General features: G+C 42.0%; 2 protein-coding genes across 2 annotated transcripts in view; one reads left to right on the top strand and one right to left on the bottom strand.

The window, feature by feature from the left end:
- Positions 1 to 27001, top strand: part of FREM3 (FRAS1 related extracellular matrix 3) — a 112825-nt gene that overhangs the window by 30785 nt on the left and 55039 nt on the right. The window contains exons 3-4 of the mRNA XM_074950943.1: positions 21264 to 21410; positions 25291 to 25521. Coding sequence (XP_074807044.1) covers positions 21264 to 21410; positions 25291 to 25521 — 378 coding nt within the window. The remainder of the gene's footprint in view (positions 1 to 21263; positions 21411 to 25290; positions 25522 to 27001) is intronic.
- LOC141985838 (uncharacterized) lies at positions 1362 to 3031 on the bottom strand. Its single transcript, XM_074950031.1, has 2 exons — positions 2556 to 3031; positions 1362 to 1967 (listed from the first exon to the last, which is right to left on the bottom strand). The coding sequence occupies exons 1-2, from the start codon at positions 2959 to 2961 to the stop codon at positions 1468 to 1470; spliced, it is 906 nt and encodes a 301-aa protein (XP_074806132.1). The 5' UTR covers positions 2962 to 3031; the 3' UTR covers positions 1362 to 1467.

The raw sequence follows: 27001 nt of genomic DNA, 5'->3' as shown, positions 1-27001 counted from the left end.
GCAGCACCAGAACCTGGCAAAGCGCTACCGGGCGAGGAGGCGACGTCAGCGCGGTCACGTGAGTGATCAGGACATGGACACAGATTTCTCTGAAAGCATGGGCCCTGCCAATGCATGCATCATGGTGCTAATGGGGCAGGTTCATGCTGTGGAACGCCGATTCTGGGCTCGAGAAACAAGCACAGACTGGTGGGACCGCATAGTGTTGCAGGTCTGGGACGATTCCCAGTGGCTGCGAAACTTTCGCATGCGTAAGGGCACTTTCATGGAACTTTGTGACTTGCTTTCCCCTGCCCTGAAGCGCATGAATACCAAGATGAGAGCAGCCCTCACAGTTGAGAAGCGAGTGGCGATAGCCCTGTCGAAGCTTGCAACGCCAGACAGCTACCGGTCAGTTGGGAATCAATTTGGAGTGGGCAAATCTACTGTGGGGGCTGCTGTGATGCAAGTAGCCCACGCAATCAAAGATCTGCTGATATCAAGGGTAGTGACCCTGGGAAATGTGCAGGTCATAGTGGATGGCTTTGCTGCAATGGGATTCCCTAACTGTGGTGGGGCCATAGACGGAACCCATATCCCTATCTTGGCACCGGAGCACCAAGCCGGCGAGTACATAAACCGCAAGGGGTACTTTTCAATAGTGCTGCAAGCTCTGGTGGATCACAAGGGACGTTTCACCAACATCAACGTGGGATGGCCGGGAAAGGTACATGACGCTCGCATCTTCAGGAACTCTGGTCTGTTTCAAAAGCTTCAAGAAGGGACTTTATTCCCAGACCAGAAAATAACTGTTGGTGATGTTGAAATGCCTATATGTATCCTTGGGGACCCAGCCTACCCCTTAATGCCATGGCTCATGAAGCTGTACACAGGCAGCCTGGACAGTAGTCAGGAGCTGTTCAACTACAGGCTGAGCAAGTGCAGAATGGTGGTAGAATGTGCATTTGGACGTTTAAAGGCGCGCTGGCGCAGTTTACTGACTCGCTTAGACCTCAGCGAAACCAATATTCCCACTGTTATTACTGCTTGCTGTGTGCTCCACAATATCTGTGAGAGTAAGGGGGAGACGTTTATGGCGGGGTGGGAGGTTGAGGCAAATCGCCTGGCTGCTGGTTACGCGCAGCCAGACACCAGGGCAGTTAGAAGAGCACAAGAGGGCGCGGTACGCATCAGAGAGGCTTTGAAAACCAGTTTCATGACTGGCCAGGCTACGGTGTGAAAGTTCTGTTTGTTTCTCCTTGATGAAACCCCCCGCCCCTTGGTTCACTCTACTTCCCTGTAAGCTAACCACCCTCCCCTCCTCCCTTCGATCACCGCTTGCAGAGGCAATAAAGTCATTGTTGCTTCACATTCATGCATTCTTTATTCATTCATCACACAAATAGGGGGATGACTACCAAGGTAGCCCAGGAGGGGTGGTGGAGGAGGGAAGGAAAATGCCACACAGCACTTTAAAAGTTTACAACTTTAAAATTTATTGAATGACAGCCTTCTTTTTTTTGGGCAATCCTCTGTGGTGGAGTGGCTGGTTGGCCGGAGGCCCCCCCACCGCATTCTTGGGCGTCTGGGTGTGGAGGCTATGGAACTTGGGGAGGAGGGCGGTTGGTTACACAGGGGCTGTAGTGGCAGTCTGTGCTCCAGCTGCCTTTGCTGCAGCTCAACCATACACTGGAGCATACTGGTTTGGTCCTCCAGCAGCCTCAGCATTGAATCCTGCCTCCTCTCATCACGCTGCTGCCACATTCGAGCTTCAGCCCTCTCTTCAGCCCGCCACCTCTCCTCCTGGTCATTTTGTGCTTTCCTGCAGTCTGACATTATTTGCCTCCACGCATTCGTCTGTGCTCTGTCAGTGTGGGAGGACAGCATGAGCTCGGAGAACATTTCATCTCGAGTGCGTTTTTTTTTCTTTCTAATCTTCACTAGCCTCTGGGAAGGAGAAGATCCTGTGATCATTGAAACACATGCAGCTGGTGGAGAAAAAAAAAGGGACAGCGGTATTTAAAAAGACGCATTTTATAAAACACTGGCTACACTCTTTCAGGGTAAACCTTGCTGTTAACATTACATACATAGCACATGTGCTTTTGTTACAAGGTCGCATTTTGCCTCCCCTCACCGCGTGGCTACCCCCTCAACCCTCCCCCCTCCCTGTGGCTAACAGCGGGGAACATTTCTGTTCAGCCGCAGGCAAACAGCCCAGCAGGAATGGGCTCCTCTGAGTGTCCCCTGAAGAAAAGCACCCTATTTCAACCAGGTGACCATGGATTATATCTCACTCTCCTGAGGATAACACACAGAGATAAAGAACGGATGTTGCTTGAACGCCAGCAAACATACACTGCAATGCTTTGTTGTACAATGATTCCCGAGTACGTGTTACTGGCCTGGAGTGGTAAAGTGTCCTACCATGAAGGACGCAATAAGTCTGTCCTCCCCAGAAACCTTTTGCAAAGGCTTTGGGAGTATATCCAGGAGAGCCGCGAATGCCAGGGCAAAGTAATCCTTTCACATGCTTGCTTTTAAACCATGTATAGTATTTTAAAAGGTACACTCACCGGAGGTCCCTTCTCCGCCTGCTGGGTCCAGGAGGCAGCCTTGGGTGGGTTCAGGGGGTACTGGCTCCAGGTCCAGGGTGAGAAACAGTTCCTGGCTGTCGGGAAAACCGGTTTCTCCGCTTGCTTGCTGTGAGCTATCTACAACCTCGTCATCATCATCATCTTCTTTGTCCCCAAAACCTGCTTCCGTATTGCCTCCATCTCCATTGAAGGAGTCAAACAACACGGCTGGGGTAGTGGTGGCTGAACCCCCTAAAATGGCATGCAGCTCATCATAGAAGCGGCATGTTTGGGGCTCTGACCCGGAGCGGCCGTTCGCCTCTCTGGTTTTCTGGTAGGCTTGCCTCAGCTCCTTCAGTTTCACGCGGCACTGCTTCGGGTCCCTGTTATGGCCTCTGTCCTTCATGCCCTGGGAGATTTTGACAAAGGTTTTGGCATTTCGAAAACTGGAACGGAGTTCTGATAGCACGGATTCCTCTCCGTTCGGTCCATGCTGGAGCTCTTTTGCGATTCTGAGACTCCATCATGGTCACCTCTGCTGATGAGCTCTGCATGGTCACCTGCAGCTTGCCACGCTGGCCAAACAGGAAATGAGATTCAAAAGTTCGCGGTTCTTTTCCTGTCTACCTGGCCAGTGCATCTGAGTTGAGAGTGCTGTCCAGAGCGGTCAAAATGGAGCACTCTGGGATAGCTCCCGGAGGCCAATACCGTCGAATTGTGTCCACAGTACCCCAAGTTCGACCCGGCAAGGCCGATTTAAGCGCTAATCCACTTGTCAGGGGTGGAGTAAGGAAATCGATTTTAAGAGCCCTTTAAGTCGAAATAAAGGGCTTCATCGTGTGGACGGGTGCAGGTTTACATCGATTTAATGCTGCTAAATTCGACCTAAAGTCCTAGTGTAGACCAGGGCTTAGTGAGCAAGGCAATGAGGTGGGTGAAGTACAGTTGGTTTGGTCATTGAGGGAGTCAGAGTTATAGTTGCTCTGGCAACAAACCCAAGAAGTTAAACAAGTATCAGTGTGGTGATACAATTGGAGAATGGACCTGAGGCTGTAAAAGCCACAGGGAGCCTTTGAGCCCCTTTCTCCTTATGGGTTGTTCTGGGCCAGGAAGCACGTATAAAAATGTTTTCGGCATATAGCAGGAGATTACATTTCTGACCCTCGTTTTGGCACTTCTCCAGAATACAGACAAGGATCTGTATAGTGAACAGTCAATCTATTCTTAAAACTGATTTATTCTTACATCCTGTATTCGTTTTACTTGACTGCATTGTACTAGCACCCACAAAGCACGTTTATCAGCCTACAATATGGCCTGTAAGGCATTTATATTTCCAGTGTTAATAAGGTCATTGTTAAAACTCATATTGTATATATTGGTCTTGTGACATCTGAGACTCTTGGCAGGTCCTCCGGATAGGTAATCAGACTAGTCAGCTTTTAAATGCACTGATAGATGTTTAAAATGATCGGTGCTTTGTTTAGACCCTCTGTGAGAATGTCTAAACTAAGTATGACATACTAGACTGGATTAGGATCAAACCACAGGCAGAACACAGATGTAGTGAACATTAAGTAGAGCTGTGTGAATAATTTTTAATGCCAGATGTATTTGATGAATTGTGCCTTTTTTTCTGTGTTCAAAGAGATCGCAAAATGCTGGAATGTGTTTATTATTGGGAATCATTCACAAATGTTTTTTCAGTGAATAATCTTTGGTCTGCAGATTGCTCATGAATTGTGAATGTTCAGAATTTAGATTGGCAATTTACATGGATCGCCTGATATTGTTCTGGTCTGTGATTGGATGATTTATGTAATTAACCAAAACAGTGAAAAGAAGTTAGCTCTTCGGAATGCAACTTCAAATGTAACTCATTTGGTATGTAAGGAAAGAAAGGGGCGGGGGGGATCAGAAGCTTCCAGACACCCTTAGCCTCCTGTTGCAGGCACAGTGAAGTCCAGCTGGTCTCTGTGCATCATTGCCAACATCTAAAATTGTTTTGCAAGGAACTGTTGTTAGTGTAAGCTGGGCATCACAGGGGGCTCTTGCGGGGTTTCTGGTGAATTGTAACACTAATATAGTGCTGTACAAACATTCAACTACTTGTCACAATAATCCTGTGAGGTATGTTTATAATACTATTGTTATCCCCTTTTTACAGAGGAGGAAGCTAAAGAAGGGAGGTTAAGTGACTTGACAAAGGCTACAGAAAGGCAAGTGACTTGACAAAGGCTACATTTGACAGCGTCCATGTCAAAGCTCTTAGTCTCAGTTTCATGCCCAGCCCACTGGTGTAATGTTATTTTTCACCACTGAGCTGCCCCTCCGGTAGCCAGAGGTCACAATGGTTGCTCAGAAGAGAAGCTGGCTCAGTGTCAGGAAGCTGGCTGCAGGAGCTTGCAGTTATCCTAATGCTATCAGTGGCAGTCTGAGACACACTGTCCCCTGTAGCTATGAACTGATTTGAATCCCCCAGAAAATTGAGGGACTGGTGGCAATAATTTTTATGAATCTGAACGGCTGTTGTCCTTGGACAGCTGTAGTGCAGACCATGAATAACGAGTGGTACTTGAAGAAAATTCATGACAAACTTTCAACCCTAGTAATCAGCTTACATTTTCAAGGCTGTCCTCCCCAGGAAGAGGAAAATAAACTTTTTTTTAAATTTTGTTAAAAATAAAAGATGAAATTAGCCCAAATCAGGGACTCTCTCAGCTGTGGACTTCCTGGGTCCCAAAGACTGACTTTGCAGACAGTTTTGGGGAATGAGGGGTATGTGGAAAGAAATGGTGGCATCATCATGACACTTCAGGTTACTGGTACAGCAGAGAGATCTTAACTTTGTTCAGACAATTTATTTTTCAATCTCATAGATTTCTCTTGGACAGTAAAGCAATCTGAGAACCCTCTAGGGCAAAAAATTAGACAGGCAATTTCTCCTTGTGAATGGGAAGAATACAATAGGCCAGATGCTGACCTCCTAATCAGGTTGCTTTGCCTCTGCAATGGTGCAAGGTAGTCATAAGGTTTCCCTTAAAGTACAAGTGGGGAATCTCTGGGTGGCATACAGACAACTACACCAGCCTAAGCCACCCCTTACTTGCTAAATCTTCGCAAAGTAGGAAGTGTTTCTAGATCATGGCTGGACCATGCTGTACTCTGGTGATCTCTGACCGTAGTAATGGCTGTTCCAAGCTGGCAAAAATTCGAGCCAGCCCCCAGCTGGCTATAGGAACCAAGGCAGAGGAATCAGAACTACCTTTTTTGCCCTGACAGCTTGTGCCATGTGGTGTGTCAATACACCTGAGCATTCAGCTCTACAACTGGTGATTGAAATGCTGCCAGAATGTTGGGCTGAAGATTTTAATTTTTATAAAAGAAAACAGCACCAGATGCAGTGTGGAGATTTTACTGAGCACTAGGTTTCTTTTTGTTTTTAAGTGCGCTCTGGAAATGACTGATATCGACTGTCACCAACAGACTGTGATTTCAAGCAGTTGTATGCGGCTAGGTGTTGTGGGATTCCATACTGTGGCAATTGAATAACAAACTTGGAAAGAATGAATGATCACTAAACAAGTTTATATATAATACGTTATGATTTATAACAGGGAATGCAGATGATATTATCACCTTAGGTTATTTATAACAGGTTTAATTCTTTTTATTCCATACAGAGAAGAAAAAAAACAACAACCCAAAGGGATTAGGAGACGGAGAAGGGCCTAGCATTTGACTCAAGTTTTATTCCTTGTTTCTTTTCTTCTCTGTTGTCCTGTACTGAGCACCTAAGTGAAAGCTTGGCTGATTTCCTTCAGCTGAGGATCTGGCCCAGTAAATCTCATTGTCTAACCTCCACAATTCTGTCGGTCTCCTCTTGCTTAGGGTGTGGGAAGTCCTGACTTCAGTTTTACAAGTAGTGGCCAGATATGTAGTCCCTACAAAGAGAAGTTCCTTCTGTAGCTATACATTTGCCAAAAGGAAATCTAAAGGCCTGTCTTCAGGGTCCCCTTAGGAATCTTTGCCATTCTGAGAATGAGAGTAGTGGTTTTATAAAACCTAAATTTCTCACAGCAAGCGAGGGATAGTCCTTTCAAACAAGATCTTCCTAAACACAGATATTCCACAAGACAATGTCATACGTTAATGCTTTACTACTGTGCTAGCAACAAAGGAGAATTTTTTATAGAATTGTGAGATTCAGTACAGATTTCAGAGTCCCTACTGATAAAATTTCTGATCTCAGTCTTAAAATCTACAGTGAAAAGGCAACATGCAGTGTCCTTATTAAGACACAATACACAGTCTGTGTAAAGATTTTTTTTCTTTATAATGTACTGGACATCCACGCTCCTCCTGTGCTTATGAATATTGGATTAAAGACCTACATCCAAATCTTACTCTCAGTTGTAAACCAGTGGCTTTAGTGGAGTTACTCTGGTTTTATATGGCCTCTAAATTATAATTTATAGAGAAAATGCACTGGAAACAGATAGCAACACCATATTGAATTTAGAAACCTACTTCCCATCCCTTTTTAAAATGCAGAATGGACACAGCTCTGGCAGGCAGTGATTGCAGGGCTAAATGTTCAAATGTGGACAATTAATTTTCATTCACAAGCTGTACATACAAACCCAGCATATGTATACATGCAATAGTAATAGCTTGGGTAATTATCTCTTTTGAGTAGCCAAAATATTCTTTTTTGTGAGTAAATGTGAATTTTATGTATGCATGAATATTTTGCAGGCTCACCTTAGACTTGGACATTTGAAAATTTTTACCATAACCTTGTGAAGAACATTTGTATTGTTTCAGAGGAAAAGCCTCTTTTACTGTCATCTCTTCTGTTTGGCACATTAACCCTCTAGAACTGGGAAATATCAAAAACTTTTAGATGTGTTCCAATCAAAGTTAAGTTATCCATATATGTCAGTGCTGGTGTGTTAAAAAAAAATGGTCTGTTGTGTTTCACTGAGTTAGTGTTTTACAAGTATATTGTGGTGACTTCGGTTGGGTAACGTTCTATAATATAGAATGGGGTATTACATCATGGCACATTAAGTCAAGATTTTAAAGAAAACTTCAACTTTTGAGTTACCAGAAGGAGGAAGATTGTGGATTGCTTTTTAAAAAATGTGTTCAGTATTAAGGAGACAATACAATAAAAAAATCTGTTTTGGTGGGGGATGTGCTACTTGATTTAGGTGGAGAGGGAGCGGGAAATGGACTCTGAAAGTAAGTCCGAATAAGGATTGTTCTGTTTTTCTTGTAAAATGGAATGGAATCAAATTAAGTGAATGAGGCAAAAGGTCTGAGCCATATATGAAATAATATCCTTGATCAGGAAGGAGCATTGCTTTATTTCATTAAGCAGATTGGGTTTTTATAAATTGCTTGCAGTTTTTGCTACAATGACAGCACATGCAACCTTAGAGTATAAGAGAGCTCTGAAGGAGGGGGATTGGGTGGGCAAAGACCAGGGGGTGGTGTGCCTCTCAGCCTCCTACTGTACAAACTGACTTTCTGTTTCTCTGTATGCATTGGCTCATTGGTCTCAAATTACAACTCTTTCAGTGAACTTTTAGGTCTCTTGGGGAAAGAAACCTGCCTTTTATGTTAAATTTAAAATCTGGAGGCCAGGTAACTTGAACTGTGCATTTCAGCCCCAGATCATAGTTTATAGTAACACAATTTGCTACAATGAAAATAAACAACGATATGCCCTTCCTTCTCTTTTTACATGGTTGGCCAAGTGGAAAACTGTTTCATTGTGTAAATAATTTAAAATCTATAAAGACATTAACATTTCCCAATGATAATGAACATAAGACATTTTAAATGATTTATTTTGGGTGAAATACTGCTTTAATGCCTGTCAAAAACTTTTATGTATACAACTATATGTGGCAGTACAGCTGTTGTAGAATTAGTTACTTGGACGTATCTGATCTCTGCAATGGATAAGGATCAGCTTTTCATCAGCTAACTTTTAATCAGTTGAAATCCAATACTCTTTTGCAACACTTTTAAAATGATCCCCTTTCTGCACTGTGAACATTTAATATTAGAAAAAGGTTTAATATTCAACAACCAGCTTTGTTATCCATTCTGCCTATTGTATTTGGACACTCTCTCGAAGAATTGACTTAAAATAAATGTTATTTTATAACTTACGCATCATTTTTGTATTGATTTGCTCAATGACAGCAACTATCCTGTATCTATTCTGCAAGTGCCGGTGTGTCATTAGACTGGAATTTATGATGATATCGCATTCCATGTATTTGAGAGCACAGGTGGAGACTTTGTATATAAGAAAGTAATTGTACTGATATCTTGATGTTTCTCCAAATGTTTGTCTTTTGTTGTGCAGAAATGTAGAACGTTAAGGCTTAAGATATGTCTGTCTGAAAAGATAACCCTTTCCTGAACAATGTGACTTACAATGACTGAGGTAGTATCTTTTTGATCATTCCAATATTTGTAATTTATGTTGTTTTTGGGTCATATGAAGGAACAGTCCTTTCATAAGGAAAAAATCCATCCAATTTTACTTTTAATAACAGAAATATTTTGATATATCATCAACCTTTGAGAAGTTACATTTTGTGAAAACGAGGTTTTCCTTTACCTAGTGTAGTGAGCTTGCCCACAGCCTGAATGAGCGGCTGAGTATACAGTAGACCCGGGGTCAGCAACCTTTCAGAAGTGGTATGCCGAGTTTTCGTTTATTCACTCTAATGTAAGGTTTTGCGTGCCAGTAATACATTTTAATGTTTTTAGAAGATCTTTTTCTATAAGTCTATAATAAGTCTGTAAACTATTGTTGTATGTAAAGTAAATAAGGTTTTTAAAATGTTTAAGAAGCTTCATTTAAAATTAAATTAAAATGCTGATCTTATTAGTTTAGTGTGATCCTTGCCCTTGCTTTTCTTTGCTGAGTTTTCCAATGTCTGGCACGTATTTGGATACTTTAAGCTGCACACAGGCTTCTGAGTGATCAGTTGTTAACCGGCTCCAAGAGGGAAAGAGGACAGATTTCATGTGTCAAAATACCTGTTCACACAGGTATGTGGATCCAAATGCTGAAAGCATTGCAAACGCAATTTTCTTCAAATAGTTAAATTTCGCTGGCAGGGACGTCCAGCAGGTCAGATAGAGGCCCCATGATCTCTCTCGGTAGCTTTAAGTGCACTCCACAGATCTCCAAACTTTGATGCCCACAATTTTGAGCTTTTTAACTGATTTCGAAATCTTCAACACCCATCCACTGAAATACAGACAAATCCAAGTCGCTTTTGTTGAACTTTTCAGGTTTAATGAGAAAAGAAAGCATTGGGCCAAATCTCTGGAAATCTTGAAATCTGTCAGAAAATTCTGATTCCAGTTCTTGCATGTACATTCTAATCTCAATATCAAATGCAGTGTGCTGTTCCACGTGACGTGATGTAAGCAGCAAAATAGGACTAAAAAATATCCCAGAACAGTGGCACTGGAACAATTTTTAAAGGTGGGGGTGCTGAGCTGTGACCTCTCTTGCCCCTGTCTTCACCCCTCACTGCCTCAGGCTGGGGCCAGCTGCAGAGCCCCAGGCTGGCAGCCGGGACCCCAGGCCAGCAGCAGAGCCCCCCCAGGATTGGTGGTCGGGACCCGGGGCCGGCAGCAGGCTGAGCGGGGCCCGTAGATGGAACCCCAGCTGGCAGGGGGCCAGCGGCGGGTATCCCAGGCCGGCAGCGGAGTCCCCTGGACCGATGGCTGGGACCCAGGGCCAACAGCGGGCTGAGTGGGGCTGGCAGACGGAACCCTAGCTGGCAGCGGGCTGGCGGCCGGTACACCAGGCCAGCAGTGGAGCCCCTGGAACCGGTGGCCAGGACCCGGGCAGTATGAGTGCCACTAAAAATCAGCTTGCATGCTGCCTTTGGCACGCGTGCCATAGGTTGCCTACCCCTGCAATAGACCTTATGTGCAAATCCATGGTGAAGAAAGGAAGCTTAAACAAGATTAGAGATGCACTACAGCTGTTTTAGTTGATTTACTCACAGCGGCTACTTGTTTCTTGTGTGAGTAACAGTATGCCCAAATGCTTTTATAAAGCTTTGTGTTGTGAATAACTGACATTCAGCAGCAAGAAGATAGACCTTCCAACTGTATCCCAGGGTTTGAGCCCATTTTCTCTGCACCGTCTCCCTGATCACCTGACAGCAACCCATTTATTTTCAAGCTATGGGTTAGTATCCACTGTCCTGCTAATGGCAATGGTCATCTGCAAAAATATTGGCATCCACAGAGCATGTGTGGTAAAGGAACATTATTTCATCTGCTGGAGCTGAGTAGAATGAAGGTCAGCCAGTCAGGCTAAAACAGAGGGCTCCCCAAGTCTGGTAGGATGGTGAGCCTGAGGATCCCTATATGTTTTCTTTATGCAAGTTACAGAAGTTAAATTTTCCTTCTGAATTAGATTCCATGCTTGAAATTCTATTCCCCCTCCCACTTTTAGTGTTATACGACTGTACGTTATTTAGAGTTCTAGAGTCTGAGTTTTTTCTGAGTTTTTTCGCACTGCTCTATTTCCATGGACTTTGGTGGAGTTTCTCCTGGTATACACCAATGTAAGCCTTGATGTGGACCTGTAATATATGCGAAATCTAGTGCATGGGAAATGAGCCTGCCCTGCTATTTGTGGGCTGCTCAGCAGCTGGATTTCTCCATTCAGCTTTCTGGACTGCAGCAGGAAGGCTGTTTGATCTTTAACGCTCCATTTACTGCTGCTTTAACAACAGTCAGTCACTGTGCCAACGTAATGCACGCTACCCAGGTAGGCTTCTAGACATGTGAACAGATGTGTCCGCAACTCAGTTGTATCATTCTGTTTCTTTGTCACTTGATGTAGATCTGTGTTCAAATCATAGTTCAAGACCTAAAAGCTAATGTAAATATGAGAGAGTTTTACATCCTTTACAGCAGGGATCTCAAACTCGAATTACCATACACCAGACCTTGAAATTTTGCACTCAGATTACCCTGGATGACAGTTGCATAGCTTCAATTAGCTGAGGTACTCCATCAAGCGATTATAGTTAATAAGGCCTGTGACTCTTTCACTACAGAGCCCACAGGCCCATGTCTGCCCTAAAGCATACCTCCTAGGAATGACAGATATTGCCAATTTTACCTGTCAAGCAAAGCCTACAGTTTTTCTCCTGTCAAAAAGTACTTTTGTAAAGAAGACATCCTGAGCGTCAATTAAGCCAAAAACAAGCACTCTTAGTTTTCAGTGCTTTTTTTAGCACCATTCTCCTAGCCACTCTCCTGGTTTTGTTTTTCCCAAGTTAGTTTTGCTCTCTCTTAACGCACATGTCAAGTATTGTCGAATCCCAGGGCTTGGCTACACTTGCACGTTATACCGCAATAAAACCTCCCAGAGCGCTCTACCTTACTCCCCGTCCACATTGGCAAGGCATGTAGAGGGTTTGGGGTCCGTTTTGGCAAGTGGCTGCTTATCTCGTCTATGAGAAAAAAAGAAACCGCTGCCGTTTGCTTTCAGTGAGTGAGAGAGAGGCGGGGGAGGGAGAAGGGTCTGTACTTACAAGACAGTGTGATGACACACTCTCAGGACCCCAAAAACCCACTCTCTCTCCCCCCACGCTCCCTGTCACTCTACTCCCCCCCCATTTGAAAAGCACGTTGCAGCCACTTGAATGCTGGGATAGCTGCCCATAATGCACCGCTCCCAATGCCGCTGCAAATGTGGCCAGGACAGTGCGCTGGCAGCTGTCAGTGTGAACAGACTGCCGCGCTTTCCCTACTCAGCTGTACAAAGGCGGGTTTAACTCACAGCGCTCTACATCTGTATGTGTAGCCAAGGCCTCAGTACTATGCTAATGAAATTAATACACTGAAAGAAAATCGAAACATTGAGCCATATTAATTCATGGTGCAACTGCACTTGACTGGGGTTACACCAGGGATGAATTTGACCAAATGTATTATGGAGGCAGTGTTGAATTTTACTCTAAATCCTTCCTTTTCACTTTTTATTTTTTTGTATTTAAGGACATATTCTAAGTGAGTATAAATCAGCATAGCTTCGTTGAAGTCAATAAAGCTATGCTGTTTTACACCCGCTCAGGATCTGTTCGTTAGACTCCAAATTTGGCACAATAACTCTTCACAAAAAACCTCAACTTTCCATGTATTTTCTTAAAAAATATTTACATACTTTTTTCCAGAGGAATTTTTTAATACCCCCTTTATGAAATGCTGCCTGAGAGTCTTCAGTTTTTCTGTGATTGCAGTCTAGCTAAATAACAACTGTCCCCACAAACTGCAGACTTCACAAACACAAGTCACTTTTGAACTTTTACAATTAAACACATAGGAAAATAACTCTAATTTGTTATAACCTAACTGGTCTTCTGAATGAGTAGCCCGTGTAACTGTAAAATTCTGTCAACTACTTCGGTTTCCTCATGCAGCCAGGCTCCCTCCCTGACTCATCGGCTCATCTCCTACGTAATCTCTCATACACAATCTCTGCTGCTCCTAACTGTGAGGAGTCAGGAAAACAGGCTGGCCAGAAGGCTGAACTTGGTCCTCAGCCCATAAGCCTCCTTGCTTCCTAACCCCAGTCTCTATTCTTCCACAGCTTCACTACTGAGCCAGAATTGGCTTGTTGGGTGTTTAGTTGGCTGCTTTCAAAGTCTACAGGTTGCTGGTAGAGACAGCCAGCTGGTCAGCTCATGAGCCTGCTGTTCAGAATCCCCTCCTCAGACCCTAACTGCTGGCCAATGTTAGGATCACCAGCAGAAGTCCCACTCTCTCATAAACCACCTAGGAATCATTGGAAGAGCAGCAGCTCTTCTGTCTGATGAACTACAATCGTCAAACCCAGATTGTGTGTCTGCCCTTGAAGAGATGCAAATTGGGTTTGTCAGCACAAGTTGGTTGAAACCCTCCCCTTTGTCGGATCCCTGTTGCTGTGTTATCACTGCCTGCCATCATGACCGGTATTGCCTCATTGTTTGCTTGTACTGTCTGTCTGTATCCATCTGTTGTCCCTTGTCTTATACTTATATTGTAGGCTCTTCGGGGCAGGAACCTTCTTTTTGTTCTCTGTCTGTGCAGTGCATGTATCTGGTTCATGACTAGGGCTCTTAGGTACTATGGCAATATAAATAAATAATAATATGGCTGAAAAGACCAGACAGATTGTTTGTTTTTTTAAAGTAGCAATAACAAATTATGGCTTTGATTCCGTCGTCCATTTTATCCATTTATCACCACTCAAGTTGCAATCTTTGAAGAATTATCCTTGCACAGGGGAATTCTGTGCTGGTGTAAAACTTGTGAAGGCAGCATAACCACTTCCTGCTCGAGCTGCCTCTGGTGTGGGGAGCCGGTGGGGAGGGGGGCATCAAACCTTGTAACAGTGTGGTCTAGCAGTTCCTCAGCTGCTCTAACTTGCACTGGGGCCAGGTGGCAGAGGATTGGGAAGCCAAAACTAATTCCCTGATGGCACCACCGGCCTGTGACAAGAGGAGCTCTGGAGCAGAAGAGAATCCTTTGCTTTTTTTATGATGGTCGTATGTCAGTAAAATATGTTAATCTCCTGGAGGTGTAGTTAAATTTGTGCATTTGAGTGCGACTTGGAGCAATTGAATGTGCACATTATGAGGTGAGGTAGCAGGGCCAGATTTAGGGGCAGGCAACCCAGGCAACTGCCTGGGGCGCCAGGCTCGGGGAGCTGTTTTTGTTGTTAACGACAGGGAAAAATAGAATGTTTGAATTAAAATGTTTCAGGTACTCTGTAGGTGGATTCATTTTTCACTAACCTCCTAGAATGTTCTGTATCTTTGTAGAATCTCATGGAAACTTCCAGAGTTTATGAGAACTACATTTTCCTCGAACCTCCTAGAATGTTGTCAGCCATGCCCTCGTGGGTATATAGGGGGCAGGGCATCACCAGCCAGTCAGTGAGATGTAAGAACGAAGTGAAGTGAGAGCGCAGCTGCGATATTGTGAACCTTGTTTTACTGTGCAATTGTACTTATGTTTTAAGACTTGAAGAGTATTAGTAGCAATTAATAAAGGACATATTTAATGAGACACCAGAGATTCCTGTCAAACTCCTATCTACACAACAATGTAACTCTCCCTAATAATGTCTGCTTTGCTCTCCCTAATAATGTCTGTTTTCCCCCGTAGAAAATAAAAGATGCCCCCGAAGAAGCCTTCAGGAGCTCAGTATAGGAAGCGAAAAGCTCAATTGCAATCTAATTTGCAACAAGGGGCAAATTTGATAGGAAAATATCTGATACAGAACAACATAGACCGGGCTTTAGGTAGTAGCAATCATCCCAGTGCAGAAGAAATTGAGGAGCGAAGTGTAAAATTATGGAAGTTCTATTACTAAGGAATTAGCAGATTTACCTGAAGATAAGGAATGGAAATCTGAGGAAAGTGGTGGAGAATCATCTAGTTTTCCTGGAGAGGTAAATGAGAATGATAAAGAAGAATGTGGCTCATATGAGAAGGAGAGAAACGATAAACAAGAATCAGCCTTGCATGATGACAGAAACAGCAGTGAGAAAAATTGCACACCAGAAATCAATATATTAGATCCTGCTTTATGGCTAGTGATCCTTAATTCTGCTGATATTATTGTACAATTTTGAATGGGCCGGGGAAAATTGAGGCTATAACATTTCCAGTAAATGAGCAGACTGTAAAAGAGTGCTCATGAAAGGTGAGAAACTGAATCAGCATTGTCTGGTTCACTCAAAATCAACTGACAAAGTGTTCTGTTTTTGTTGCAAAATATTTCATAAGAATGCCAAATCATTATTTGCGCTTTCTGGGCACAATCACTGGCATAACTTAGCTGATGCCCTGAATCTACATGAAAAGTTACCCCGCCATTTTACAGCCTGCTTCAAATGGATGGAGGTAGAGTCCAGGCTCAAGCTAAATAAATGCACAGACACAGAAAAACAGCGCATTATTAATGTAGAAAGCCAGCTTTAGAGGAACGTGCTCAAGCGTCTGATCTCAATTATCCTCTTCCTTGCAAAGAATAATTTAGCTTTCCGGGGCTCATTGGATAAGTTGTTCACCGAACATAATGGTAATTTCCTTAGTTTGGTAGAACTCCTTAGAAAATATGTCATATGTGAGCACTTACATCGAGTAGTTGGTAAAGAAGCTATGAACCATTACTAAATCAAAACAATTAAAAACAAATTGATTGACCTTATGGCAAGGAAGGTGCTTGATAACATATTAATGTGGCTCGGCAAGACAAAGTACTATCCTGTAATAATGGACTGCACTCCCGACATTAGTCACAGTGAAAAGATGTCATTTTACAGTAAGATTTGTTGACAACAAGAATGGCTGTATCCAAGTAAAGGAACACTTTATCTGTTTCCAGTTTGTCGGCATAACAGAACTGTTGATGAATATTTTGAATGAGAATAAAATAAAGCTTCAGGACTGCCACAGCCAAGGCTACAACAATGGCATGTGCACATAGGAAAGAAACAGTGGCATCCAGGCAAGGATTCTTGCACTGAATCCAAGAGTTTTCTTCGTGCCTTGTGGCTGCCATTCCTCAACCTGGTTGTGTCAGATGCAGCGTCATCATCTTTAGATTCAGTATCTCTTTTCGGAGTACTGCAAAGGATATACATCCTGGTTTTAGCATCAACTATTATGTGGAAGGTCCTCACAGACAATGTTACAAATCTGTCTGTGAAGCCACTAAGTGACTTGGAGAGTCGCCATGACAGTGTAAGGCCAGTGAGGTACCAAGTGACTGAGGTTGACGATGCCCTGATGGAACTGGTGCAGTCAAGTAAAGCTGAGGCTGGAATCCGACAAGGAGCAAAGCCTGGCAAACCAGATCACTGGCTTCAAATTTCTGATCTCAATTGTGGTTTGGCATGATATCCTGTTCCAAGTAAACATTGTAAGCAAGGCATTACAAACTCCGTCGATGGACATTGCAACTGCTACTACTTTGATGAGAAGCTGCCTTGATTTCATTGTGGCCTACAGAGACAACGGATTTGAAGATGCCATCACTGCTGCCAAAGAAATGGCGGAAAACATAGGAGTTGAGCCTGTCTTCAAGGAAACTCATATTCATCAGAAGAAGAGACAGTTTGGTTCCGAAGGCAGAGGTGAGGTGCTGGAAATTGCAGAAGAAAAAAATCAAGAGGGAATATTTTTGCTCACTCGTTGATGCTGCTCGAGTATCTGTTGAGGAAGGTTTGGACAAATGAAGCACCACGAAAAGATCTGTTTTTTTTTATATTACTTTAGTAAGCTGCCGGCAGACAGGAAAACACTTAAACAATTATACAGACCTTCACTGGATGCTGACACATGTTTGGACGTCAATGAATGTTCGGAAGTTAATGATAAAGACCTCTATGTCTAAATAGACAACATCCGTCACATTTTGCAATATGTAAAGCACTCTCCACTACAAGTTCTCCAATTCATTCATGATGCAGAGATGAAGAACACTTTTTTCCCCCTAATGTGTGGATAGCTTTGAGGATTCTGTCATGCTACTGATCACAGTTGCAAGCGATGAGCGCAACTTTTCGAAGCTCAGGCTCATTAAAACATATCTTCAATGGATCAATGGCCAATGAGAGCCTGACATCACTTGTTATTTTATCACTTGAAAATGCCATTAGCCACTCTTTGGATCTCTCTGACTCTGTGCTTCAGCTCGCGAAGGCAAAGGCGAGAAAAGCTACCTTTTGAATTGAAAGGCTAGGGTAACATTCTAAGGCTGTCACCTACTGTAACACTATTTAATACTGGTCTACGCAACGTGAGTGCACAGTTCAATTTCTTGATGTTAGTCCATTTCACTTATTCTTAAAATTAGAAAGTTTCTATAAGCTTTGAGGAAACAATTTTTTTATTTTGTTTATTTATGGCATGAATAAATACAGATTTACAGATCTTAGTGTGCAAATTTTACCTTCTTCTATGACAGGGATAAATCATGCATGCAGATTGTGCATCAAAGTCATGAAATGGGCTACAAATGCAATAAAAAATAAGGTATTCAAAAGTTTAACAAATGAAGGGGGGGGGGGCCGAAGACACTACTTGCCTGCGGCGCCATTTGGTCTAGGGCCAGCCCTGTGAGGGAGGTTGCATGGAAAGAGAAGAGAAGTCTGTTGTAGAGGTGAAGAGTCTGTGAGAAGTTGTAGGTGTTGTGGTGTTTGAGTGGTAAGACATAACATCCAGAGCAATCTCATCCTTTATCTTCCCTCGGCTGGGGAGTTTCTTGATTTCTTCAATAGCATTGATGGGAAATGAGCTTGAACAAGTTTAACTGTAAATTAACAGGGATTTTTATGTGGGAGTTTACAAAATGTCACAGTAACTAAATCAAAGCCTGAAGCATGCATTGCTGAAAAATGGTGTGTGCCTGTACCTCTCATGCTCTTTTATTCAGCAGTGATGACAGAGGTACAGGGCATTTCCTGGGGATTAGTGACTAGCTGCTTTGGGTCATCAGCTCCTCCATTTAATCGTTAATCCTCAAGATACGCATTGTGCCAAGGTCACTGTTGCTTTAATAGGTGAACATATGCAAAAAACACTTCTTTTTCTTCTGTTTTTGGTGTCTGTATTGTGGCTCTTTCCATGTACTAGCTGATTCTAAAGAGAGAGTGTATTGGCTTGTGGGTATCTTCATACCATAACAATATAATCGTCTCAGTGAACTATGCTTTTCTTTCTTCATCAATAACATTAGCAACATTAAGTGGAACAAAAATGGTTCCTGCATTTGGCAAAATATTTATGTAACATGACAATAGGAATATTTAGACAGTGTTTTGGTTTTGATCAGTAAGAATGAATACGTACACCCGCCTTTTGATATTGTTCATTACAGGTGAGTTTTAGAATCCTCCTTAGCTCATGAAACCAGCAAATGCACGCTGATGTCTTCTGTCCCATATCTCTCCTGTCACACTAGCAACAAGATTGCTATAGTCACACGGGAGAAAAAATGCTTTATTTAAGTGTCCATGTTAATCATGGGTGGTAAGCCGAATGTGAGTTATGCAGGTATTTCCCAACAAAGCTTTTACCAGACTACCATGGATGTTGGAGATAAAGTATTTCAGAAATATTTTGTGAGTTTTAAAAATACATTTTCATTCCTGTTTTCATCTCTCTGTACCTGAAAAACCAGGCTGCCTTAATAATGCTAATGCTCTAGCAGCGTAAAGCGCCTATAAAAACAACAGCTCTCTCCACTGGCAAATATCAATAACATAAAGGGCGCGGCAGTTTTTCGCATGGATATCCCAATTGTCTCTGTGATATTTCTATTGTATCTATACATGTGTGTTCCTGAGTGTGTACATACGAACATATGTGATAGATTGCAGAGCCACATCATAAATTGCATTTCTAATGACTGACTGATGCAAATATGTCTGGTGTGTGTGGAATGTTGCTGTTGAAGAAATTCCAGAGAGTATTCTAACCCACCCAGACACGGTGGACACAAGTTTCTTCCCATGAAGAGTGCATGACCAACAACTTAGTTTGCTTTCTCTTTCTCCATTCATAATGTACAAGTTGTAAAGGCCTAGGGAAGTTAGCACAAGTTCCTCATCCCATCACTAACCTCTGTTTTCCGCAGTTAGTTCAGGCGTGTGGAGAATACTCTGCTCTTTTTTGTGATTTGAAGGGGGTGAGTGCTTTAGAATGCAAACAGTGACTTCAGAGAAGTCAGTATTCATGATTGGAAACAGATGTAGTCAGACATGTAGTTGCACTCTCTCTCCTCTATGTGTCTGTGTAGTGTCATAATTTGCAAGTTGTACTCTTAAATTGAAACCTCTCTTTTGGTTGTAGATGCTAAGAAATTAGAAATGTTCCAGTTTATCCTAGACTGGATTAAGTGCTTGAAAACTTGTGTAGTCTGTTCGCATAACTGTCACCTGTAGGAGTGTGTTTATTCCTCAACTAGTCAAAAGATTCTTTTTTAAAAGTTGTCTTTTTCTTTAAAAATCTGGCTCTGAATCACACTCGCACTTCATTTGTTTCCAGTCCTCCACTTCCAGGCTAAAGTAGCACTGGCAATTTGGGGCACCTAGTGCTTTTTTTTTTTTTAAAAGAAATAACCCAACCCTGACAACAGTTGATTAGATAAGGAGAGAAAAAGGAAGAAAGGCTGTATCAAATAGCAACCAAGAACAACTTTGATTGTTAGCCATTAATCACACTGAACTTCACTTTGCACCAGAAATAATTATATGATTTATTGGGGTGTTTCTGAGGACAAAAAAATATCACCACCTCCACTGGCCATTGCACACCAGTCATAAAGATGCATGTGTGGATTATGTTTTCAGAGGTAATTTTTCAGACTACACAGTGTGACTCCATGTCAGCCAGAGCGGTAAACAAACAGCTAAACTGAAAAGGTTGTGGATTGGTAAATAGCCCTAAGCTTCAGCAGTTAACAAAGGTGATATTCAGGATTTCTTTATTGATGAATGTTGAGTTTCCTAGGTGCCATTAAAATCTTTAGTTCAGGAGTACAATTGATTAGAATCTGGAAATGTCAGATGGAATAAGAGGAAGGAATCATGTTAGGATTGATTATTATCTTTTACATTGATGGAGCTTCATAGATTTTTATTGGAGTTACTCCTGATTTAGAGTCCAATCCAACTCCCGCTGCTGTCAACAGAAGTCCTTCAACTGATTTCAGTGGGAGTTAGATTAGGCCTTTACTGCTGCTGTAAAGGCATTTATCTTGCCTGACACAATGGAGCCCTAATCTCAGTTGCAACCTCTAGGCACTGCCATAATACAAATAACAATATTAATGTGGTCTCCCATTGATGCTGGAAGGAAATTACATCTGGCTCCTGTTGGTTCGAATATAAGTTAGATGTGCAAATTCCCTAAGTATCCTTTCAAGAGTGTTTAGTATGATTTATCGTTGAGGTTTTTTAGCTTTAAATGACATTACATTCATAGTTCTCTCTTAGTCTCATCTATATAAAAGAAAACAGAGAATAATCTGAAATGTTATTGAAGTAAATGTTGTTAAATTATTTTCCTAAGAATAAGAAGGGACACTAATCACAACTCCTGATTATTCCTCTTATGCAAAGTATTACTCACATAATAAAGAATGTCGTATCTCACTTTATTACTCAGTAGCCAAACATGTGGCATATGTGTAAATTCAGACTATATTCAATTTTTTGTGTGCAGATGGTATACATTGGCATAGCAAAAGCAGCATTAATGCAACACCGCATTCTGACCTAGCCATGGCTCCTTGAAAAGCCACCTTCCCAGACTTTTCCTATCAGGAGTAGGACTAATTTCTGCAAAGTAATGGCTAGCTCAGTTAGGGAGTCTGTACACTAAAACACACTGACCTCTGCCTTCTGACCAGGCCTTCGGGTCTGCAGAGTGTGAATTTAGTGTGTGTTGTGGGAGCTTGTGGGAAGGTACTCGGTTATTCCATGCTTGGGCACTTGTTTTCTCAAGTATACCTAGATGAGGAAAAAAGCCTCCTAATTTGCCCTGATGCCAAAGCAAATACATTTGAATGACAATCTCAGAGAATTCTAGCCCTGTCCTGGAATTCATGTGCTGTATCATGATGTCTGTTATTTCCATGAATCACAGGAGGAAACAAGCTAAAGGGCCAATGCTTCCGTTTGAACTGGGCTTGGATTTCACTGGAGAAAGAGTACTACATTGTAGACGAGGACTCCAGGTTCCTGGAGGTGACTCTCAAGCGCAGAGGATACCTAGGAGAGACATCTTTCATCAGTGAGTTACTTTGTAATTGTTCTAGATGTCATATGGGGGGAGCGGCAGCTTTGTTATGGAGCATCAGTAGCTACTGTTCAGCTGGTGCTGCTGTTTTTTACCTAGTCAACATCCAAGGACCACAGTAGTGACACCACAGTTGTTATTTATTGTTGGTACAGGGCTCTTTATGTGTGCAGTGTAGTTGTAGCCATCTCGGTCCAAAGATATTGGAGAGGCAAGGTGGGTGAGGTAATATCTTTTATTGGACCAGTTTCTGTTGGTCAGAGAGACAAGCTTTCAAGCCACACACAGCTCTTCTTCTGGTCTGGGAAAGATGTTCTGAGCCTAAATAGCTAAATGCAAGGTGGAGCAGATTGCTTAGCATAAGTAGTTAGCATTTATTCTAAGGGACATTCAAGGAAGAGTGCACCGTTAACACCGCTGCAGTCATATAAATCAGACACTGGATTTATGGCTTATTACAACAAACTGTAACCCACTAACCCCCTCTTTTAGTCCTGTGACTACAGAGGTGTTAACGGGCCACTCTACCTTACAATATGTGCTAGCTATTTACGCTTCCTGTTCCAAACTGGGATGAAAAGTAGATATCTCTCACACACAAAAATATGAACCAAAAATCTGGGGGGAAAAGTCAGTTTTGTTGAAACTTTTTGTTTCAATATTGAACATTTTTAATTTAATTTTTTACTATAATTTGTTAACATTTCTAAATTTCAAACCAGCAAACCAAATTTGTTCATTATGAAAATGTGAAAATTGTTGATGTTTAGACAATTTCTAAACTTTTGTTTCAGCATTTTTGAAATTCCTCTAAACTGACTGAGCCTTTCCTGTGAAAAGTTTCCAGTTTTGACAAATCAGCATTTTTCAACAAAGAAAATGTTGTTGAAAAAGTCCCTAAACCGCTCTGCTCCTCAGCTTTCTGTACCAGGAGGTTGAAGCTCCTATGCAGGAGCAGTTTGTGAAGCAGCTGAAAAAAGGAACCACTGAGCTAGAACAGGGGACTCAACGGGCTGACACCAGCGTAGATGATACTATTGTTGGCGTAAAAGGCCCCTATTAAAGCCAGGTGTCCTACCCATCAAATTTCACTGAGAGTTGGGAGCCTAGTTGGGTTCTTTCGGGATCTTTGAAAATCCCACAGTGAATAAAATGAATTCCAAAGAAGAAGCGAAAACATGTGACAGATAATGAAGATAATAATTGTTTGTTTCTTATACGTCAATTTACTTTTTGGTTTCTGGATCCTGGCTTTTGTCCCCCACATACCTGTTTATTTGTTTCAAAATAACCTCCGTACGAGCTACAAGAATGATCTGAGGTCTAGAAAACATGCCTTATAGCAACAGGAGCTTAGTTTGTTCAGTTTATCCAAGAGAAGGATAAGAGGTGACTTGATCTCAGTTTACAAGTACGTACATGGGGGAAGAGATTTTCGATAGTAGACTGCTCTTTAATTTAGCAAAAACAGGCATAATGATTGGAAGCTGAAGCTAGACAAATTCCTATGCCTGTGGTCAGGAATGAGAGAGCTCTTTGCTTTGACCTAGAAAAAAGTCTAGGTCAAGAAGGCCAAAAACTCTTCCTTCTTTTTAAAGTAGTGTCCCTATGGATGTTCTGCTCTAGGTGTGCTTGCACTTCATGTGCCTCAGATCCAGGATTTTAAGTAGTAGTGTCCATTTGGCCCATTTGGTCTGAGTATTAAATCAAGCATTCCTAAATATTTCTCAAGTGTAAGAACTGGGAGTCCTAATTTGGGAATGATTTCACACTGCAGTTTTCAGGATATCAGATTCTCTCATAATCGGGTAAGGGATTCAACATGACAGGAGCTCATTATTCTCATCCCAGGGAAGTAAAGTGTTTCATAATTGCTAGCGTCAAACCATAATAAAAACAAGTCCACCTATTTGATTTGATGCTGTGTAGAAACCTTTAGACAGTAATGAACACCAAAACCCCATAGTGGGGTATAGAGCCTTGCTTCATTAAACTCACAGTTGGAGTCTGTTAGTTTGCTCACGCTCTTTTGATTTACCTAACTGTAAAATTTCTACAGCTGGAAAATTAAAGTGCAAAAACCCTTTAAATTTTAAATGAAATAACTCTTTCTCTGCAATACACATCTAGGTTGGTTTATGCTATATGTTTAAAATATGGTACCTTCTACTTTGGTTACAAAATGTTTCTTATTAAAAACACTGTACTTCTGTAATGCTGTTGTCTGTGGATCTCAAAGTACTTTACAAACATTAATCAGTTTAAGCCACATGACACCCCTAATAGGTAGTCGTCATTATGAGGACCATTTTACAGATGGGTAAACTGATGCAGAGAGGTTTCAAGTGATTTGAACAAAGTCAGACAGTAAGTTGGAAGCAAAGCCAGGAAGAGAATCCAAGAATCTTGATCTTTCCACTAGACCCCAGTTCCTCAAGTCTTTAAGTACAGTTGTATGAAGCTAGAGCACTTGCACAGTCAGGAAAATGTGGACTTCAGGAATCAGTTATTTCCTTGCTGGGGTGAAATGTGTTGACACAGAAACTGGAAATACACATTTGAAGGATAGTAAATAGTAAAAGCAAAATGCATCTTACAACTCACAGATATGGCATACTTCTCTTAGATTTCCAGCGTATGTTCAAGTTTTGAGACTGTATCTCTCTGTATGTATTTCTCTCGCATACTGTAACAACTGCTCTGTCATTCTGGTTGTTTTAATTTCTCTCCTGAGTCACACATCTTTTATGAGTGTTCGCTAGAGCTGTCACAGCCCTAGCCATCTGTTTTAGGTATCAGTCTAAACCTTCTTAGGGTTAAATCCTCTATCAGTACAATTCTGGCTTAGACTAAATGGATCCATGTGCAACTTCAAAGGAAAACCTTCTTAGCTGGGGGGATATCATCTCAATGGAAGTGATGGAAACCTGAGTGCGTACAACACTTTACTTGTTTTATTCCCAGTCTAGTTTTAAATTTTCTGTAGGAAGAACCCTACAGATTTAATGACCTAGTAGGGCTTGTCCATCTCTATATTGTGTGATTCCTGGAAAAGGGTCCAGTCAAGTCATTCTCTCTGGCAAGTTGGTGGCTGCATGGGTAGGTCTACAAGAGTAAGGGTTATATAAATGGGGGAAATCCTCAGGGCTCTAATAGGGGAACAAATTACATCAATGGGAAAGAATTCCATATAACTTAAACTAATGCAAGCACAAAACCAATAAAAAGCAATAAGAGATATTACAATAAAGACGTTACTGTGATTATGTAGTGGCTAATTTGTGCTAGGATGGGACCAAAAATTTTAAATGTGGATGCCTGTGTTGTGCCTGCAATGAATATGTGTGCATCCATTTAATAGGAAAAATGTGCATTTATGTGCACAAGTAACTGCTCAAGTATGCAATTAGTTCATGTAGATTTTTTCATGCCTCATCAGGCACATGTAACATTTTCTGTAGGTACAACTTGAGAGCCTAACCTGGAAAACACTTATGCATGAGAGTAATTTTGCAGTGTGAACAGACGTGCTCAATGCAAATCTATAGTTGCCAAGAAACCGTACACTGAAGTAGTTGTACATGCTAATATAGGTTTTAGGTACACACTGGGTAAATTAGTGGAATTATTCATGCAGTAAAGTTCTTCATATTCATAAGTGTTTGCAGGGTCAGGTCCTGAGTACCACATTTTAAAATGTGCCCCATAATACATTTTCCAGCCATGTATGGTCTATCTTACAAACACTTTTTTTCCCTAAAGATCTGTAATTGGCAGACACTTGTTAAAAAACCACAATCTTGTCTTATTCAATTGATTCAGTACACAAACATAAACTTTTGGGAAGTCAGTAGTTTTTCCAATTTTTACTTAGGTATTGGGACTAAAGATGGAACAGCAAAAAAGGATAAAGATTTCAAAGGGAAAGCTCAGAGACAAGTCCAGTTTAATCCAGGACAGACCACGGCTACTTGGCGAGTGAGGATAACCATAGATGATGAATATGAAGCATCTGAAACTTTCCAGATCATTTTGTCTGATCCTATCATGGCTGCCCTTGAGTTTCCAGAAATAGCGACAGTTGAAATTGTGGATCCTGGTGACGGTATGTGGCATTTACTGCTCCCCTTCTTCCATTCCGTAACACAAAATTCATGATCCCGAGAAGTGTGGATCACCCTGTGATGGGTTGGACACCCCCGCCACCCCCGGGATGCCACCTGATGTACTAGGGTTTAACTGAGCCTCTCCTGCTCCACCAGCCTGGATTCCCTCTTCCCGTTTTGCTGAATTAGGCTTTCATGGCCTCTTGCATCACACACACAGGTAGGGCCATACCCAGCTGCAGACACAGACTGAAGTCAGCTGTGTGTGAGAGGACTCACCCAGTACTCACGTCCACACCCATTTTGGGAGATAAACCCAAAATAATAATGTCTTGCACTGTATAGAAAAATCTGCACAGCACAAGCTCATAACATTCACCTTCTTCCTCAATGTGAAAAGAGATATGCGCGACTTCTTGCTTCCCCCCGCCAGTTAGAAATTACATAAACTGTGTTTAATAATAAACAAAACAAATTTTAGTAACTATAAAAGGCAGATTTTAAGTGGCTAAAGGGATAGCAAACAGAACAAAGCAGATTACTAAGCAAATGAAACAAAACACGCAAACTAAGCTTGATTCACTAAAGAAATTGGCTACAAATAGTAGTTCCTTACCCTAAATGTTGTCTCCGGCAGATTACAGAGATTCTTGAAAGCCAGCTGCACAGGCCTGCAGCTTAAAACTTCAGGTATTATTACTCACAGGTTAGACAGCCTTCCAGCCTGGGCTCAACTCTTCTCCCCCCAGTTCAGTTCTTGTTTCCAGGTGTTTCCCATTGTCTCTTTGGGTGGGGAGGCAGAGGAGAACCATGATGATGTCACTTCCCTGCCTTATATAACTTTTGTGTATGGTGGGAACCCTTTGTCTTCTGGTGGAAAAACACTGGCATTCCAAGGTGGGGTCCAGTACTAGGTGACTCAGTCACATGTCTTTGCAGGGCCCTAGCAGCCATTACTCGCAGGCTGTTTGGAGTGTCCACAGGAAGACTAAGCTGTTTCACAGTCCATTGTCTTTGCTAATGGGCAATCAGCCCTGTCTGGCTTTTCCATTGTTGTACCTGAAGGGCTAGTTGTGGGTCACACCCAAAGTAGCACATTTGAAATAGAGATACATGGTCAATATTCCTAACTTCAGATACAGAAATGATACAGGCATACACATTGTATAATCACATTCAGTAAATCATAACCTTTCCAATGATATCTCACATGAGCCATCTTGCATAAATTATATCTCTGTTATGTCATATCCATATCATAAGCATATTTTCATAAAGAACATGGAGTGTAACATCACACACCCACAGCTCCCATGGCAGTCCATGGGCTGAGTCCTGGGGTCTTGATTCAGTTGTTGTGTTGAATGCTGATTCAGGTCAAACTCCCATTGGTTTGAATGGAGCTACACATAAATATACAAGGATTTAGCACAGCAGATTAAATCTCTCTATTGACCAAATTCATCGATGACATCAGCA

The sequence above is a fragment of the Natator depressus genome, chromosome 4 (genome assembly GCF_965152275.1).
Source record: "Natator depressus isolate rNatDep1 chromosome 4, rNatDep2.hap1, whole genome shotgun sequence".
Classification (NCBI taxonomy): Eukaryota; Metazoa; Chordata; order Testudines; family Cheloniidae; genus Natator; species Natator depressus.
The sequence above is the reverse complement of the archived record's forward strand: the minus strand, read 5'-3'. Positions and strand labels throughout refer to the sequence as shown.